This window comes from Electrophorus electricus, chromosome 12 (genome assembly GCF_013358815.1).
Source record: "Electrophorus electricus isolate fEleEle1 chromosome 12, fEleEle1.pri, whole genome shotgun sequence".
Classification (NCBI taxonomy): domain Eukaryota; kingdom Metazoa; phylum Chordata; class Actinopteri; order Gymnotiformes; family Gymnotidae; genus Electrophorus; species Electrophorus electricus.
In genome coordinates this window covers 5628698-5648837 of record NC_049546.1, presented here as the reverse complement: position 1 = coordinate 5648837, position 20140 = coordinate 5628698, and the positions used below count along the sequence as shown (strand labels likewise).

Here is a 20140-nt window from a genome sequence, read left to right as displayed (position 1 = left end):
GTAAAAGCGCAGAGAAGTGCTCGTTCCCAGCGGTCTCCGTTCCAGCCCAACCATGCGCTCTTTCTCTTTTATTCCTATCTTTTCCTGTGCACTTCTTCCTCTACTTTGGCACCATGGCTTTCTGCTCGAGAATGCCACCGGATACACAGAGCCCCCAAAAATACTCACTTCTAATGGATTCTAGCCTCTCTGTGCCCTGACCTACTTCGGAACAACTGTGACAGAGCTCCACCTCTCTCCCCGCATTACTCTCTGTCTCTCTCTGTGTCTCTCTCTCTCTCTCTCTCTCTCTCTGTGAGGACCTTTTATATTGCATATGCCTGAAATGACTTGTTAGTGTACTAAATCTGCACACTCCCTTATCCTACACACAATACCCCCCCCCCAGCCTCACTGCACGCCTGCATCTCTGACGCAGCTCGGGTGCCTGCAGAGGAAAGAAAGCAGCAGAGGAACCAGAAGTGCACACTGTGTCGGAGATGTATCAAATATGCATGTGCACACACAGCCCACTTTGCCTGTGTTTGTGTGTGGGTTCGCGTCGCTTTTGTTTGGGAGAGTTTGAATGCCGGTGCAGGCAGAGAACCAGAAAAAGCGTCGGTTTCATTGACTACATCCGGAACAGAAGCTTGAATTAATGTTGCTAGAATCAGTGTGTGTCACAGCTGTTGAGCAGACGCAGCTTTAGGGTATGTACTCAGACAGAGAGAGAGAGAGAGATCAAAACGTAAGTCACTAAAAAAAAAAAACAATTAAGTCCTATAGCATGGGTTGATTAGATAATGAAACACACCTTAGTCAATCAGATCAAATGTCTGCCTCTAAGGCAAAGCCACTTTGAAGAGATGGGAAATGCAGAATATTTAGGTAACATTTAGCTTGCAGAGTCTGATAATGTCATTCGGTAGTGAAGATGACAGCTTTGATGTTTTGGGTCTCTCTCTCTCTCTGTGCCTGCTGCTCCTCTTTGACTGTTTTTACATGAATATTACATGTGGTATTGGCTGCTGGTCCTTATCGCTAACACATCTTGCAGATTCTAAATCTGTTATTCCAGTGGAGCCAGTGTGTTTTGGGTGTTTTTTTTTTTTTATTATTTGTTTTTAAATAATGCTCTAAAGTCCTTTTAGATATCTTAGGCCAGTGGCCATGTATTCAGCCATCCGTAGGCGCATCCAGTTGGTCTCCGAAGTGGAATCCAACCTTAATGTCAAGGCCTCGATCTTTCCTGTTTCCGGGCACTTTCGCTTTCATCTCTTTGTCTATTAAACGTTTCCCTTCAGCCCAGAGAGGTCCTGCTTGACATTGAGGAGAAGATCCTCTCACCTCCAGTAAAACAGAGAGGCATTGATATAACGCTTGTCAGAGTTATAGGATTTGAGCCCAACTGTCTTATCTGCCCAAGTCTAGCAGTTAATTCACTGAGGCAGAGAAAGTGGGCCCTGTATGTTTAATGAAGATTAAATTACCTATTTTCAGTCATGAAATTTTAAAGTCAGAAAGAAAGAATCCATGTGATAGCGAGGGGGGTGGCGAGCTGATGGCAGAAAGTAGAGTGTTCTGGACAGAGATTAAGAATTTTTCCCCTCCGTTCCTCACATGATGTTGTAAATGATCTCTCTATAATGTGATCCTTCTGCCTCCCCTGGACCATTGTGTCGGGGTGTGCCGAGTCATTCCTGTTTGCCTTTCTGCCTTTATTCTGCCTCTTTCATAGCACACATCAACAGGAAATCCAGTATTTGCTTCCACAATTAATCAGTGTTATCATAATATAAACATGAGTTTGTGATAGAGTCCCATAGCAATTAATCTATCATCGTATACACATCTATTTCTTCCTTTTTCACTTACACCCTTGCATTTGATCACACCCACCCCCCCCCCCCCCCCACACACACACACACACACACACACACACACACACACACACACACACACAAAAGAGTGTTGCTGTGCAGCACTTCTTGACAGCCAACCCCCCTGCCTCCGAATCCTGAAGCGCTCCACTTCAGGGTGTTGATAGATGTTATTCATGTGGTTCGCCCGGGGCCGCTCCAGAAGGAAGAGGGGCTAACATGATTTGCTCAGGGCTGAGGGGACCTAGGGGCTAGAAGGCTTGCCATTGGCTCGGAGGGCTTAGTAGATGCCAGATATCAATAGGAGGAAGTGCCCCACTCTGTGGAGTTGACTGCTTGAAACCTATCACCTGCACGTGATAGATAAGGATAGTTTTCAACTCTGGGGTGAAAGGGAGAGGCAGATAGGCTGAGACGCCAGGCTTGGGGCGGGGGGAGGGGAATAAAAACAGTTTGATACACAAAAGTTGACCTGCTTCCTTTGTCATGAGATGCAGGGAGAAGAAGAACCCGGAAAGGGTCATCTGTCAGTGTGCACTGGCGAGCCCCGTCAGAGGTAAGGCGGGAGATGCGGAGCAGCGTGTGTGCACCTGCAGCGCATATATCCAGCGTGTGGGCTTTCGAGCCGGCGACCCTCCTTAAACAAGCTGGCAGTGTGACACGGCAGGATAAATCGCGCCAGCAAGGCTGGGCGCCCGGCCTCCCCCGTCGCCGGCCGCTCTTAGATTTCCGGCGAGAGCCTTTCGACCTCTAAAGTTCGCAAGAAAGGAGACAAACAGCAGCTCGTTGCCCTCACGCAGAGCTCGCGGTGCCGGGCGCGCCCACGTGTGGGCCCAGAGGGCTGGGCGGACTCCTGGAGATAAACCCTCTTTCAGGAGGAGTCGATTGCGCCCCGCTGCAGAGGACCTTGGATTCTGCTGCTTTTCTCCCCGTCCGTCTGAGAAGACCAACTGCTCCACGGCAACAGAGATAGCCGCGGCCGGGCGTGCTTGTTGATGCTTGGCACTCGTTCATGACTTATAGCACTGCAACAGTATCCGTTATTTTGTTCGGTCTCTGTGTGTTCCAAAAAAGAAGCAACGTTAATTCTGTTGAATGACGCCGTGGCTTTGAGTGTGTGGCCTGATACGAAAGTTCATCCTAAGTGCTAATTGGCAATACAAGATCAATTTACCAGAGAGAGTCTGATCTGATTTTATTATTATTATTATTATTTTGGCTGGCAAACTTCCAGAACTATTTTCTCCCCTGACTTGAAGGATCCCTAATTATAGCCATAATTCACTTTGCAAAAACCGCAGCCTTGACTCAAGACCAAGGAATTCATGGAGGCACCACTCCTAAAATATAGATATAATAATATTCCAGATGAATACTGATAGCCCTAAAATATAGACATCATAATATTCCCGAGGAATACTGATAGCTGCTTGCCTTAAGAAATGCAAAGTTCAGCAATGGTGCATTAAAACACAATCGCTTGCGATGATTAGAATAAATATAGCATTATGCTCATCATTCTTTTGGCTGCTTCCACTTTCTTTGTCAGTTCCCGTCTAATTTTACAAATTTGAGCCATCTATTACGAATATGAGATGAATATGGCTGAACAGTGTTTGAATTTGTGCGTCCTCAGCCATCCAAGATCTGTCAGGCGTGGCAATGGGAATGAATATTTTAGCTTTGCCATTTGCGAGGAATGCGAGTAATGTGGTTTGGAGGTTTATTGTGGGTGCGTTACGAGATAGCCCTCAGTATTTGATATGTGGTTTGACAGGTGTCAGACCAAATTAGTTTGTGTTTGACTAATATTTTAATATGAATTGGAAATACTGAAACATGCAGGCTTGCATTTTTTGCAAGCAGCAAGTCGATTTTTGATCAAAGTTTGATCAAGTGATTCTGACAAATATTCAACACCAAAGATATCCTGCAAAGATATGTTCTGTTATAGTAAGACAACACTGAGTTACGGTGCAGTATACTACACCCTGCGATGATGTTAACTGGGATTTAGAAAAATAAACCAGTTTATTCAAGCATTTAGGAAAATGACAAAATAAACCTCATTTATTCAAAATCAGTTCAAGTAGAGATGCTCAGTACTTTTAAACACAAACTTATTAATGTAAGGAGGAGGGGCCACACTCATCTTACACACGATTACTCATCGCTGCAAGTAGGCGGTTCATTGGACGCGAAGCTGTTTGCTTCACCTAGTATGTTTACATTGATGTGTAGCCTTCTGGGAAACAAACACTGTGAGTCGTCTGAGCACCATACTGCCCCCGGTGGATTGAGACCTGCATTACTTCCTCCTTCCCTGCTTGAGTGAATCTGTTGAAGCTGCAGCCAGCTATGCCAAGTTTATCAACTTCTATAGCAAAATGGAATCAGTGTGGCAGGGCTCTTATTGGTCTAAACGTGTATTTTGGAACATTTATGGGGGATCGCAGTGCAAACGTGGTTCGGAGGGCTGAGCTGGAGCTGCAGAGGCCGCGCTCATGACGGATGCTGACGAGAACAGACTGGAGTCCTGTCAGCGCAGTGACTTTTCAAAGCAGTGACAACAGCACAAACCGGAGATTTGAGAGTTAGAGAGGACCATTAATGTCACTGCCTGGGGTGCACTCCTTAACAGAGAGGGGGGAGAAGGAGAGTTTAGATTTCCTAAAGATAGTGAAATACTGAAACAGTAAAAGGCAAAAGGGTGGCTATCAAAGCAAGAGCAGATCTTAAGGCATGTTGAGTAGGAGGAAGTGAATTTTTAGACATACACAGAGGGACAAACAGAACCTAAATAAAAGAGTGAAGGCTTGTGAGCCTTCTAAAGCAGCGTTCTGCAGACAGCCTCTACTGTGTGTGTGTGTGTGTGTGTGTGTGTGTGTGTTTATGCACACAATCAGCAGGAATCATCCCTTGCACAGGCACGCTCTCTCAAGTGAAGCGTGATCCCGGCTCACATCGTCCCATCAGGAATGCTGACGGATGCCCGTTTGTGGCTCGCCTGCATTTATTTATTTATCTGTTTATTCTCGTCAAGTTTATTTATTAACGGCCCACTGGTATATGACGGCACATTTTCATTTGCTAAAATAGAAGGGGGGGGGGGGGGCTTGTAGTGTACAACATTTTCCCCTGAATGAACGCCCATGTCGGTGCGGTGGGGCTCTCCACCTTTTCGTCTATATTTCAGCAGCCCAAATAGCAATTCCACTGTGGTAATGGAAAAGTGATGTGGCCCATTTAGTTACTTAGCACTAATCCCACTGGTTTAGTGACTCCACTCCCCTTATCTCCCTCCCGTCGAACCCGTTTGACTTGATGGTGCTCTGTTTGCGTGAGCAGCGAGGTCCCCGAAGGAAAACATTTTACATTTAGTTCTAGTGTTTTTTTAGTAAATCCTGCCATGAACTGAGCATGTCAAATTTTGAAGAAAGGAAGTGCGTGCTATGAAGGTGTGCCATTTATATTTTCCAAATATTCACTTTTCCTTTTCCGAGCTTTTTCCAGACCTGTGGAATGCCAAATGCATATTTGCCTTTTGTGTTCGCGCGCCTCCCTACAATGATACAATTAGTCTAAAGCTTGTCACCGTAATTGCCGTGTTTTGTTTTGTTTTTTTTTCCTGCCAACAGCGTATTTACTGTCCTCGGAAGCGAGGAGATCGGCCGCGATGCTTTAATTACCCACGAGTGTGCTCTTCGAGGTCGTGAGACTTCACTCTGCGCAGCCGAGCAGGCCCGGGAAGCGAAAGGGAACCGCAGCATCCCGGCGCACGTGCAAGCCCTCGCCGCGCCTTTCACCCCAGTGCTAAAAGCAGCCCCTCGGTGGCCTTGGCAGGGACCGATCCAGATTTGATCCTGCTTTCTGTGTCCTTTTGGAACCTGGGTCGAGCTGGTCAGGCTGCCGTTCGCCGTGATACGATAATAGCTCAGTGTGACGTAGAGGCAGCGTGGCAGTGGGTTCATTTAGCAGGCCGTGGCAGAGCCTGATACTAAGTGATCCTATCTTAGATTTTCATATTAATCACATATATAGTGGGTACTATTGAGAAAGCATAAATCATAGCCATTGGGCAAAGTACCAAGTGCTTTGGTACACTTTAATTAGCCTAGGTAGTTCTTATAAATCAGCAATTTACTGAATTGCAGTTGTATCTACATGTTTAAACAACTTCTGGGCACTAAGTGTGAACAGAGATGTAGCATAATGTTCCCTTTGTTCTGAAAAAGACATGTAATGACTGCTGCAGACCTCACAGAGAGAGATAGAGAGAGAGAGAGAGAGAGAGAGAGAGAGAGAGAGAGAGAAAGAGAAAGCCTGGTATTCATGAATTCCATAAATTGCTATGTGCAGAGGCTCCCCTGTATGAGATGACTAATACCTTAGTTTAAAATAGACGTAGGTGTTGAACAGACCCTATCTCCATAAACAGCCTAACGCCAGGGAGAGAGTCAGAAGAGAGGCAGGGCTGTGAAGGCTTTATCAATAGGGCCAACACGCCTGATTCTGAACGGGATGGTAAATCTGCCGGAATCTGCATGGCTGCGTGACCTCCGTCTCCTGGACGGAAGAACTGCTGCCAGATAAGGAGACGCACCAATTCTCCTCCTCCTCCTCCTCCTCCAGAAGGGCTGCCCTCCTCTCTCTTCGGCTCCCCCACACGGGCCTCCTTGTGTGGGTTAGGGCCGATCTTTGTGCACCGGAGCACAATGACTACAGCATGCAGAGTTCACGTTCCCCAAGGTGTATTGTGTGTTTATGTTTGTACTTTCTGTGTGAGTTTATCTATATGTGTGTGTGTGTGTGTGAGTGCGTGCGTGCGTGAATGCAAATATGTCTGTATTAACTCAGGGAAACATACAGTCAGTATGTCATGTAAATCATTAGAATCATAAATGATTGACACATGTCTCGAAAGGCAGCACACAAGAACAAAGATCTTAATCAAAGTAATTTACTCCAGCTTTCACTTCCATTCTAGCATGCACACCCAAATGCAGCCATACACACATTATCGTTAACAGAAAAAAGTATTTTAAAATCAACTGTGCTCTATGCGATAAAACTGAGGTTCTACAGCCAGCGATTCTGACTTGTACAGGATAACTTTATTAATAAGTTCACACTTGTGCTAAATGACTGTCTAAAGCATGGGCTTGATTGCCGATAAGGCCGACGGAGCAGTTATTACATTTTTACAGGAGCCGTTAGTAATGAATTAGATGCTCCTTCCTGCTTATATATCATAAATAATTGAGGAGAGGAATTATTAAGTGCAGAAAAGAAAGTGGAGGCTTTTTTGGCACATTGAGGAAATGACATCAGAACAGCACGCTCCAGGAGTTAGCTGGCATGCCACGTCCTCCAGTCCACGGTCCCCTCCCGTCCTCCTTGGGAACTACCCCTCCACCCCCTCACATGCCAAAGCGCCACCCATCTGTCTTTCATTCTCTACCCACTTCCCATGTTCCTGGCCGAACGTGTTGGCAGCTTGGGCCCACGTCGCGTCCTCCCTGAGGTGCTCGCCGCGCGCTTTCGTGGAGGTACTGCACAAATCGCTCTCGTTAGCGACGAGCCCACCCTCCTTTGCCCGTCCCTTTAATTACAGCACGTCGCAGCCTGACTGTCTGACCCCAGAGTTCACTCAAACGGGCGTCCCGACTGACCCACTCGAGCTCCCGGCTCCGGCCCCGCGGCTCCGGCCAGGAGTTCCACCGGCGTTGGACATCACTCGTTTTGTTTGCGTGCCCATGCCGCTCCTGATGAGGGAGAAGCATCGAGTAAATTGGGGCCAAATGGCGTCCGCCATCGACCGTCCTGCTGTTGTCAGTCATCTCCCCTCATAATAGGAAAGCAGGCCGCTACAATAATTGCTTTGATGGTCCGGCCTGAACAAATCTCTTCTGGGCATAGAAGGAAGCTTCAGAGATGGCAGCCGGAAAGAAAAGGTGGGAATGAATTAAAAGACTCCGTGCTCCTCAGGGGCATGTGTCCTAGATTTTTCAAAGAAAAAAAAATCTAGAAAAGGGGGAAGGGCGGTAATATGCCTTTTTTCTTTGCTTAGGGAAAAAGCGTAGCAATAAACGCAGCAATACACTGCCAATGCCCATCATGCTGAAATGGGTTATTCAGACAGAGACAACAGAAGCTACATAGTTAACTGGCAGTTGGAGAAAGGGTGATTTCAGTGGAAGTAATCTGATTTTGAACGGGGTCTGCTTTATAGGGCTACCTCTGGTTGGCCTTTTGTAAGCAAACAAAAGTTGGCCTCTCTAAAAGGAAGGCTTTGAATGTTTTAAAGACTCCTGAGAATGGAGGTCTAGTGGATATCCTGGGGCCCGCTCCGTCTGGGAGCCCGCTAGGCAGACAGCGGCGTGTCACCGTGCCAACTCCACGGAGCAGCCTGCAGCGGCGTAAGAGGAGAGCTGGAAGCCGCGGCTCCCTTTGTGCTCCTGGTGTCCGTGTGAACTGGTCAGAACACGTGCAAAATGGCTTCCCGGCTTTTCCGGTCCGTCCTGTAAAACCCCAAGTCAAAGTGAAAGGGAGCAGCGAGCGTAATCCCACAGTGATTGAGGTTTTCGGTTACTCCAAAGTCTTTGGAATAGCTGCTTTCTCCTGACCATCTGTTGGATCTGTTCTCCTAGTCTGAGACCAGAACAAGGAGTGCTTTAGGCGTGAGTTAGCGACTGCTTGACTACAGCGTTTTGAAGCAGGGGTTGGCTGGGCGTGTAAGGGAGAGTGGGACATTGTTTAAGGTGGCGGGGGGGGCGAGGCAGGGAGTCAGTGTGTTCGCCGTATTGGGAGGTGCTGGTGCGTTGGAGAGACTCTATAAAGGTCCCTCACATGACCTCTTAATTACAGCTGCCGGCTCCGCTGTGCATGCTGTCATCAATCCACGCCACCGCACAAAGCGGCTTCCCCGTAGGCTCTGTGCCCGGCGCTCAGATGTCACCCAGAACCACTCGCCTTTCCAGGGGCAGGATTGTTTCCCAAGCTCTGCTAGCACACCCCTTTAGTCCCGGTACTACTCCCACAACGCCTCCCCTCTGTTAGAGCCGGGGACCGGCTCTCTTTTTGTTTAAAGCTATTCCCTTTAGTTGTTTTTTCCTTTTGTTCTTAGCGAGGTTGACAGTCCATTACAGTCGTTTGGAAGTGCAGGTGCTAACTGCTTTCAGACTTCTCTTCTTTTCTTTTTTGTTTGAAGGCGAATGGAGTCAACAAGCCATATAAACAGAAAAGTCCATTTGTTGAAGTCAACCAGATGACATACTTTTTTTTTTTCTTTTTCCTGTGGACGTGGAAAATAAGATTGCTTTCCATTCACTTCTCGTAAAATGTTTCTCAAATGATGTTTTCAGGAAAAAAACAAAACAAAACAATAGAAAACCAGTGCATTTAATGAAGGGTAGAATGGCTGTGTGCAGACGCACTCTCTGCTGGAAAGCTACAACATGGCTCATTTAGTCATTTAGATAATCTATTCACCGCCTATCTTGGTTGTCAGTTGCACTGTCCACAAGTTTGAGCTGTGTCTTTTTCTCTCCCGCTATCGCTTTCTTCCCGGTAACTAACACGCCTGGCCGTGCCTCTGTATGAGCGTCGGTAGCAGCAGGAATCTGTTTTTTCTCATATGATGTTGAAACCTGATTACCCACACCACCACCTCGTTAAGGAAGCGAGCCCCGGTGGCTTGTGGGAGAGGCCACACAGCCCGCCGCTGGCCTCGGCTGGGCGTCCGAGGCCCGGCTGCTTGCCGTTCATAATTAACTCCCTCCTTCATAATTCAGCCCGCTCCGTGCTGCCGCGTGTTATGACGTAGCCCCTCGTCCCGCGTCCATGACGTTCGACAGGAGCGGTTCTTCGTACGCGGGCGGACGGTGGCACCGGACACACGGCTCCGGGAACGGGAGAAAACAGCATCTTGTGGTCCTGCTCTGTAATACAGGAGCGCAGAGGTTTACGATCCAATCCGCGGCGAGCCCAAGCTCAAGTGGCGGTGTGTTCCGTTCCAGCTTCTCATGCGCTTGAGTCGGGCAATCGAGGACTGCAGACATGCGGAGGGCTGGAGTCAGTATGCGGACTGGGTGGCTTGGGAAGAAGTGGTGTGTAAAGTGGTGGTCTTCAGTGTGGGGTGGATGCCGTATGACTCAGAAGAGTGTGTGTGTGAGAGAGAGAATGCAGCGAGCTCAGGCTCAGGGTCCAGTATCTAAGGAGGTCACATGCTGTATGAGCTCACTTCCAGAATGGAGTATTAATCAATTTCCATCTGTCCAGCAGTAAATAGAATATGATGGAATTAGAGCATGTTAAACCTTGGTCTTTGATGCATGCTGTTGCTTGGGAGTGTGTGTGTATGTGTGTGTGTGAGAGAGAGAGAGAGACAGCGAGAGAGAGCAAGCAAGAGAGGGGAGTATGGAGAGAGAGCGAGAGAGCAAGCAAGAGAGGGGAGTAGAGAGAGAGAGAGAGAGAGCAAGCAAGAGAGGGGAGTATGGAGAGAGAGAGAGCAAGCAAGAGAGGGGAGTATGGAGAGAGAGAGAGAGAGAGAGAGAGAGAGAGAGAGCAAGCAAGAGAGGGGAGTATGGAGAGAGAGCGAGAGAGCAAGCAAGAGAGGGGAGTAGAGAGAGAGAGAGAGAGAGAAAGCAAGAGAGGGGAGTATGGAGAGAGAGAGAGAGCAAGCAAGAGAGGGGAGTAGAGAGAGAGAGAGAGAGAGAGAGAGAGAGAGAGAGAGAGAGAGAGAGAGAGAGAGAGAGAGAGAGAGAGAGCCAGAGAGCCAGAGCCGGATTGCAGCACAGTTTCAAGCCCATACATCATTGTCACCACACCTTGGTTCTCCATTGCCAGCTTATTTACTGGCCATGCTCTGAGAGAGAGGAGCAGAGCCTGTCCTCCGCACGCGCCTTTAGTCCCCCTCACAGTCTGGGCTGCTGGTGTTGGGGGTTAATTCATGCCGCATGCCCTGCGAGCAGTCACCTCACCCAGATTCTCTGTGTCACTTCCGCTGGGGATTTCACGCATGCTTCTCTCCTCATACGATTATACGGCTACGCGCTCCATCCCTCCGCCCCGGGGCTCATACCCCATCCAGCCAGAGGGGGGACCTGCACTCTCTGCTTTACTTTTAGTCAGCACTATCCTTCTGTCACAGTGTCAGTTTGATTTATCATAAATATTATATATTGTGCTTCCCGCTGGGCGCGTCGGGGTTTTCAGAGAGAGCTGACAAGGACCCAAGTCTCCAACATTTTATTCAGCGTTTTCTGGCTCCTACCTTGTCTGTCATTTTCAGGTTATCACTGTAGCTCATGGAAGGGAATCTTAAGTGAAGGTGAAGGCTTCCTTTTTTTTCGGCATTTATTTTGAAGCCCGGATTGTATAAATTAGGCGGACTGGCCAACCCACTGCCCTGCGTTTCCACGGGAGCGTGGCGCAGGGAGAGAGAGAAAGAGAGGTCCGCTGCTTCGTGCATGACGGTCAAGAGTTCTGGGTGCTGTCTGCGCCGATGAGCTTCCCGACGGGGAGCCTGACCCTTGCTCTGCTCCGTCGCATGCCGCGATATGCTCCCTGCACCCGGCGGCGCTTCATGAAACTTTTGTGCCCCTGATGGAAGACGCTGGTCCTTTTCTGGGTCAAGTCATTTGCATAGGCGGTGTTTAGGGCAGGTTATGAAGCATTTCTTGATTCAGATGCAAATTCCGCGGTTATCAGCAGCAGCAGCTGATGAATAATGGGGATGTACGAAACACGTGGCCCACGAGAGGAAATGAAAGAGCGCCTCTTTTCTGCTCCGCTGATTTCATTATAGACACTATTATTGGCTTAGAATGGCAACATCTATTATCTGAAGCCTGAATATGACCATTTTATTGGACAGCGATAGACCTTTATTAATACAGAAGCTCATCAAAGAAGCACCACTGGCCCCCCGATGGCACAGCTGTGTCTGCCATGCCGCTCTGTCTCTCCTCTATCCAGGCAGACAGCTCCGCGGGGTGGGTCCCTCTTTCCTGTCATGTTGTTTGTCCTTACATGTCGCTTCCTCCCGACCTTCGCCCACACTGAGGTGGGGCGGCTTCTCAGAAGTAAACAGGAAGTGATCTTTCATTCCGGAAGAGGACAGCGTTTGACCGGCCACTCCTGCCGACGCTGTCCTCTGATCCTGCTCAAACACCGCCACGTTCAAACCGGAACGTTCAGCCTCGAGGCAGATGTGTTTAAACCCCAGAGTTCTCCGCTAATTGTTTGTGTTCTGGTCGTTAAAACATCAACGGATAAATCCTCCTGGGAGTCTTTAGTTAGCCCATGTAGTCTGAGAGGGAGCTCCGCTAGCGTTAGATCGAATTTGATCAAAACTGCCTTGATTTTTGATCTGTGCCCTGTTTCGCAGTAACCGCATGTGCATGCTCCCTATACGTCTCTGTGAATCTCAAAGCTAATGCAGGACGCAGCTACCGTCACAGAGCAGCGCGCGTCCGCTGACTGTAATTGAGGCGGACTTTGTGGAATCGTAGTCGTATTCGGTCCCTTTGTGTAAAGTCTTTTTTTTTTTTTTTTTTTTTTAGAGCCCTCGATCATTTTACATTGTCTGATTTATTAAGAAACATTGGGAAATAAATAGAAATAGAAAAGCAATGCTGTATCGCACATTAAAGCCATTTATTTTATGGTTTTCATTCGGAAGGCCTTTGTCTGAGAGAAATAGCAAAGAGAGGAGTTGCAGATGAGTAGGGGGACTCCTCAATTAAATGCTAATGGAAAACTCTGGGGAGGTGGTTTTGTTTTCTCTCAGGTACCGCCTGTTTGTTGTTGTTTGTTACACTTCCCGGTGGATTCTGGATCTTTTTCATCAAGGATGTATTATTTGGTTTAAGTCTTGCAATATGCTGTTGACCAGAGTCTCACGTTCCAATTTAGCTCAGTGTCTGCTACCACAAATATAGATAAGCTGAACATGACACAACCTGTGAAATATTTTATGGTGCTATAATGTTTAACGTTCTCTTCCTCGAGCTGGTTCCGGTAATGTTTCTGTGTATTTTCTTTGTGTTCTTTTGGCTGAAGCATTACAGGAATCCATAAACCTCTCTAGCTCTGAGCCTCCTTTTTGGTGTTTAACGGCCCTTAAATAATGACATGAATAAATATATCTTCCCAACCTGCTGACTAAATATGGCGTTTTCACTGCTTAGAGGGAACATCCTCCCCTCTGTCAGACTCCTTCCTAAAATAAACAGGCATATTATCTCTTTGCCTTAGCATTCTAAGAGTGGATTTAAAGGAAGCCACCCACATGCTCAAAACAAAACAAAACAGAAGCACACACACACACACCCTTCACAAAGCATGCCACAAAACAACGCTGATAGTATCTAAGGGGAGCAAGAACCAAACTCGCTCGCCTGTTGATAAGAATGACATATTGTCTAGAAAAAATCTAACATTCCTGCAAATCTAATCCTAACAGTCCCAAAAATCTAATCCTAGCATTCCTAAAAATCATTATTTACCTTGTTTATTTTTCACTTTTTCATGTTTTTGTCTTTCTGACCCAACTCAAACAATAGCTAAAGGCAGATCATTACACGGTGACTTCTACTCCAGCCAAGAGAAGTCCCATAAAGGGTTTACAGTGCCTCATGGCTGACAAGCTGACATGTCCTTTTCTCCTGAAAAATATGGTTTTGGTACGATTATGTCTATTTCCACGGAACGTTCTCTTTGCGTGAGCTCAATTTGCTAGGCCCTTCACCTCAGTAGCTTAGCTTTAATCTGCAAAACCAAAAAAGACAGGCTGTTTATAGCCTCTCAAGCCTTTATTTCATTATTTGTCTTAATATAATTTGGTCCTTTTTAATATGTCGTTTTGGGAAGAAGAGAAACATAGCAGTTTATAGTGGGAGAGCAATAAACAAAATTACGGCAGTGATGAAAAAATCTAAAGTTTTTCCATGATTTTAGGGGAAAATGTTTTAGTTCAACACTTTAATTCAACCCCTCGCGCCGCCTCGCTTGCAGTGACATGACACAGACCTCGACATTCCACCACGCATGATGTCAGACCCGAACCGTATGCGTCATCCCACTGCGTCAGGGTGCTGACGGCAGGGCAGGACACCGTGGCGTTCCTTCTCAGCCTCACTGCACAGCTACGGTCCCGGCCCGTTAGGAGCGGGCAGGCAGGCGCATGCAGCTCCGACGGTGAGGCCCCATTTCTCCCAGCTCATGGCTCTTCATTAGAAGTTGATTTTCTGTCAGGGAGGATCCTGTTCGAATTAGTGCCAGCCGCTCGGACAGCTGTGGGTTTTATTGATTTATTTATTTTAGTTGTTTATTTCTCGGCACACTTTCTATTTTTAATCGTACCGCAGTCCCTGTCTGGGCAGCGGAAGCCTGGCGCGCGCGGCTCTCCGTCCGCCGTCCGGGATATCTGTCTCTTACTCTACCTGCTGCACTAATAATTCTTTTCTGAGTTCTGCTACAAGGAGAAAATTCTTGATAAAGTGAGGAAAAAATGCAAAATATAATTAATAAAATTCTTGACGTAATAAGTTTCAATTAAAGGGCAGTTGTGCGCGTGGACTGACACTCTGGAGCTCTTGTCTGGTTTGTCTGTTTGGTAGCTCAATATACCAAAAAAAACCAAAAAAACACAACAACAGGTGGTTCTTGTCACAGTATGAGTATTTTTTTTTCCTTTATAATAACATGAAAGACTTTTTGTTTACCTGCTACTTTTCTTGTAGACACCTGCTCTCCTTTGTGTTCCTTCAATATAATTTGTCTGAAAGGGTAGATCGATCACTGCTTTCTTTCATTGTTTGTTGTTGTTGTTGTAGTTGTTGTAGATTTTTTTTTCCCCCCCACTCATCCTTTCTTTCACTCTCCGGCTGCAGTAGTGCTCCGGCCGGAGCGCCGGCCGCGACATCCGTGGCGAGGCGCTGGCGTGATCTCCCTCCTCCCTGCTGCCTTATCCTGCCTGCTCATTAGGTCTGCCACTAACCCCCGGAGGGAGGAGCCGGTACCCGACGCGTAATGGGGTCAGGCCGGGCGGCGGCCCCCCGGGTCCCGGCGAGAGCGGGTTTTGCGTGCGTCTGCGAGAGAGCGCGTGCGTGCGGGTTGAAGTGGACAGTTGTGCGGGGCAGGTTTGTGCGGTTGACCCCAGCAGGCGAATAGGCTGTGTCTCTCTCAGCCTCTGCAACCACCCTGCCTTCTGTGATTCCTGCATTCTTTTTCCTGGCAAGAAGTCAGTATTAATGAACCTCTTGGCTTCTGCGCAATGGTGTCACAGTGGGCATAGATATATATATGTGTGTGTGTGTGTGTGTGTGTGTGTGTGTGTGTGCGCGCATGCTTTTGAAAGCAGCTAGCCTTTTGCTCTCCATTGTGAGACGAGGGATGCATCTCTTATTCTTTATCACATCGAATAAACATGCTGGGTGAATGTGCAGTCCTGGCCCAGTGACAAACGACCGTAATGTTGAGAGGCCAATCTCCACATTTCCAATGCAATTCATTAGGGTTGCGAGGGAAACAGCCTCTGTTTGTCTTTCTGCATGTCTTTCTGTCTCTGTTTCTCTTTCTCTGTCTCTCGCTGGAGTACATGACGGGGAGAATATGGGAATTAGCCAGTTGAAATCCACCAGAGGCTGGAGCAGACTGAGGCGACACACTCCTGCCAACAGTGACATTTTCCTGAGTAATAACACCCAGCCTTATCTGAGCTTAGAGCATCTGCCTTGGCTTGGATGCTGTTGTATCTTAATATGTTCCATAAATGAAAATCTATTACCAGGGTAACATTCACTGTAATATAGGGTTTTGATGTAAAGAAATTCAAGATTAGTATGGAAATCTACATGGCACGCTGCATTCCTATGTTTCTCTCTGTGTGTGTGTGTGTGTGTGTGTGTGTGTGTGGACACACGTTTGAGACTTTAAGGCCACTTGGGGTAGCATGTTAACCAGAGGACCAGCCGGTGGAGCAGATGTTCCTCCTCCCATTGGAGTTGTCACAGGAGGACCTTTAATCTCCTGCCTGCGCTCCTCTGCGGACCTACAGCATCTTCATATCCCAAACCCCCCCGGCCCGTTCGAGGTCCCGCGCACTGTGGCTACACGTCACACACCCATGCCATCGCCAGTTTCCGTCACTCGTTTACCGGTTTTCCATCCTCGGCAGTTAACCGTCCACTGTACGAACGCACTGCCGCTTTCGGGGTTTCTGCTTCCCAGAGCCGGTGGTTCAGGTCCCTGTGCTGGAGCTCACTGGAGGCTCCGCTAAGCCCCGTTGGCAGGGAAGGATTGGGAGCACCCCCAGTTGGTTGTGAGATTTATGACATGAGATAGAAAAGGGCTCATGTTGTATGATCATGGATTTACAGCCAATGTCAGCGCAGTGATTATTGTGTGTCTATATATAGCAAGTATTATTCAGAGTGCGTTACTAGCTGGCCAGCGAGGAGAGTCCTTACTTTGTCCTTGTGAAATATGCGAGACGTAAAGACCGCGATGCCTCTCATTCGCCATCTTTAAAGAATCCCTACAGGCCATCAGTCATTTTACAAACATGATCTCGTTGCCTCATATGCTTTGACTTTGTATAAAGTACGGAATTCTTTTCTGGAGTAAACAAGGTGTGAGGAGATTGGTGAAAAGGGTGTGCTGTGGGTTATCTTGCTGCCATGGGCCACTGGAAAATCATAGATTTCAATATATGGGAGAAGGCAAAATGAAGGACGCTGTCTCCCGTTTACCCCATCAAACAGTGCTCCTACGCAAAAGAAACCGAAATGAGCCACAAATTGCCAGCAAATGATTTCTTGCTCTCGGGGATAATAGACTACTTTGTAGAGTCTTTGATTTTCTCTTTTTTGGGCTTCTTCCCCGTGTTTACGCAGCTGTCTGCTGGCTTCTCTGATGGAATCCCTATTGATAGCTGTCAGGCGGCGTTGCTGGGCAAGCTGGGTGCGAGTGGAGATGGGGGGCGCCAAGGCCATCGTACAGAGGGCACATCTGTTAAATCTCATGGCTGGGCCCAGTGAGACGGTGTGGGGTGGCCCCAGCACCAGAACTTTTGTCGAATGGATTTTACACCCCCTCTGGGGGGAACATGTAGGTTGCCCTTTAACTGCGATTAAATGACTGTGATTGGGGTTTTAAATGATGTTATTTTAGTAAATGTACTGAAATAAGATGCACTGAATCTCCTATTAAAAAATTTAAATTACAGACAAACACAAATCATAGACAGGAATCACAGACAGCTCGGCGACTTGGCAACTGTGTTTAATAACCAGTAAACATCCATCAGTTCGTACAAACACATGCCTTACTTAGATTAGCAACTGAATACTGTAATATTCTACAAAGAAAACGACACAGGTCTATGACAAAGACCTCAACACACCACGACAGAAACACAACTTCAGCTGGTCTGGGTGTTTTGACCCACAGCTATTAGCCATTGTCATGTAAAGTTAACATTTGAGCTACAGCTGGGCTTATCGCAAATTTAGCTAGCATTCAGCAGCTTGCATTTCTTATTGTGCGCGCTTAGACTTCATTAAGGCATTTTGCTAAAACACGAGACTGCCTCAGTCCACATCGACAGCTTGGCTGACCTGGCGGGCTGAAGTCTGCAATGCTGATTTGAATTCAGTCTTCGCAGGAATCTTTCCAGTCTGCTCCGCTTTCCCTGTTGAGTCCTTTTTGAATGCTACTTGCGCCAGATGTGTTTCTCATTGAAGTTGCATGCGGTTTTCCATGAATACACTTTTTATTGTATAGAACGGGTTATTGCACATGGCCATGGAAGCTCTGAAGGTCGGCCAACATTTTGCAGCAGTCAGGACAATAGGACTCGCTCGCAATGTGGTGGGGACTTAAACATTAACTTCTCGCCGCAGTCCCTTCCGGCAAGTTTTTTTTTTTTTTTTTTTACGGTGGTGTTGCTTGGCCACAGCAAACTCTGAACCAACAACTTCGGCATTCGTTAAGCGCAGTACGTGCGTGCTGAACATTCAGGAACATTCTGTGGACTGAAGGCTGAAAGCCATTCATTTCATCTTACTGTTTCTTCCTCCAAAATGCTCAGAGATTTCTGCCAGCTCTATAGCTGCTGTAGTACAGTCGCCATAGCTCTGCCTTCTCAACACCCAGATCCCCTTAAGCTAGGCCTCCTCCAAACATGCTTGACGACCCCTGGTGACTGAATGGTACATCTGTTGCTGACCTTCCACGAGAGCTCGAGGAAGCTCCATCGTAATTTTGCCAGGCATTCTGAGGCCCCTGTGACAACCTCTGTGGCACTAAGCAGTTTTCTGACTGCTTCTGTGTGTTTGGACAATCCCCTAGCTGCAGAATCGTCTAGATCATACAGACAGTGAGATAAAGCTGATCTATTGACGGTGCCAAAATCAAGGCAGCTTCTACCCTGCGCACAACAGTTTCACATGCACGAATGCCACCGATCTCAGCCAACAACGTAACTCAAATAAGTTTAGAAGTTGCTTGTGATAAAAGATGCCCACTCCACCTTTGTTAAGTAGCTGTTTTGGCTCCTGTCCAGTGTACATGACTGCTATTGTTGGATTTTTGATGAAATTGTATAGCAAGTTGCACACATTAAAAACAATTATTCCACTGCGATCTCAGGTGATATTATACTAAAAATCGCAAGATGAAAGTGGTGATGGAAGCCGTGAACATAAGGCATGGCCCTGCCTAAAGTTCTGCATAATCGTCTGCACTCCTCTATCTCTGCCACACATGAGAGATTGAGAGACGCTCCATCATAAACCTGGCTCAGCATTCCAGCTTTGCCGAGCCCAGCCTTTTCCGACTCTGTAATTATTGTTAGGTTTTAAGCGTCTCCTTCTCAGCTGTCGCTATCACACGCAGATGTACTGTGACCTTCTAGTCATCCCCAACAAAAGCGAACAATGATGGAAACGTGTCTTCGTCCCATCCGCCTGATGTCTTCTGTCCCTAAACTACTCATGGTTGGAATGATTTGCAATACTACTAGTTGGGGGAAACTGAGCTGTGAGTCAGCAAAACCCGGATGGAAAAGATTTCTTCTAAATCGTCTGATTGACTTGTCACCAGTAACGGTCAGGCGTGATATGTACAGCATGAACGAAATGGGTGCTGCAGGGATGTGGGAGAGTTGCTTTTTGTGAATGTACTCAGCATTATATTTCCTTGTGTTCAGAGCAGACAGGACTGTGGGTATATCTCTGGCAGGTGTGGGGACCACATTTTTTATTTATTTATTTTTTTACTCACGCTCCGTAGTAGATCTGACATGTTATCACCACGGGATCTAATCAAACTCACTAACAATAACATACCCCGATAGAAGGCACAGCATCTGCCGTGCGGTAGCCTGGTGAATATTTAAACTCTCTAACAACCCTGTCCTGTTGATCAGCATCCCATGGTCATGGAAGCGGGGAGAGAGAAATTCCAGGTAGGCGGTTGGTATACATTAAATTGTAATGCTAGAGATCGGCGTGAAACGCTGCGGGTGAAGCTGCCAGCGCACTTTAATTTTTCAATGCTGGGCGGAGAGCCGCGTGGCAACGGAGGTGTTGTTGCGTCATGGTCCTGGCATTGCTTCGTTGCTGCAGTCCCTGAGCTCCTGTTCGGAGAGGCCTGGGCCCCGCGCAGCGCTATGAAAGAGTGATGAGGGGCCCGGGAGAGGCCCTGTGTACAGCACTTTATTCAGAACTGCTGACTTATTTATAGGTGTCGGAACAGTGTTGTTTGCTTGTTTTATTGAAAACCTTGCGGGTAAAGTGGAGAAAAGCTGGCATGCAAGCGCCCTCTCCAGGGGATTCCCCCTGCAGAAATCTTCTTGCCGATAAATAAGTCAGGGGGGCGATGAATTTTTCATTTTGTGCGAGATGCGTTGTCGCCAGGGCGTCAGCGGGGACGTGTTGTTAGCCCCGCGCGCGTGCCGAGAAACAACCTCCCCTCGGGTCGGAATCCCCCCCCCCCAAGGAGCTGCCAGCGCACTCATCAGCCGCAATTAAGCCAGGCACCGCCACCCACAGCCCTGCTCCCGGGCAGGCTGCCGGGAACGCGCGGTTTCCGAGCTGGAGGGTTGGGCGGCAGCGCAGCACCTCATATTTCACGTTGGTCACGCGACCCGGGCGGGCCTGCGACTGATTTAGTGGTGCAGTGTCACTTCTTGTACTCCGTGACCCGCGTTTAACAGGAAGGGGGAAGGAGACAGGAGAAGTTTGCGCCCAGTGGCTGGATGAAAAATGGTTGTG

The 20140-nt window shown here is 47.7% G+C and overlaps 1 protein-coding gene across 9 annotated transcripts in view; it reads left to right on the top strand.

Annotated features, from left to right (window-relative positions):
- diaph2 (diaphanous-related formin 2) overlaps positions 1–20140 on the top strand; it is a 333658-nt gene that overhangs the window by 299452 nt on the left and 14066 nt on the right. For 7 of the 9 annotated variants that reach the window (XM_027027635.2, XM_027027947.2, XM_027027870.2 and 4 more), the window contains one exon: positions 2357–3381. The exons of the other annotated variants lie outside the window; for them this stretch is intronic. In XM_027027635.2, the coding sequence (XP_026883436.2) occupies positions 2357–2613 (257 nt within the window). In that variant the 3' untranslated portion in view covers positions 2614–3381. Of the gene's footprint in view, positions 1–2356; positions 3382–20140 lie in introns of those variants that run through there. 9 annotated transcript variants of the gene reach the window in all.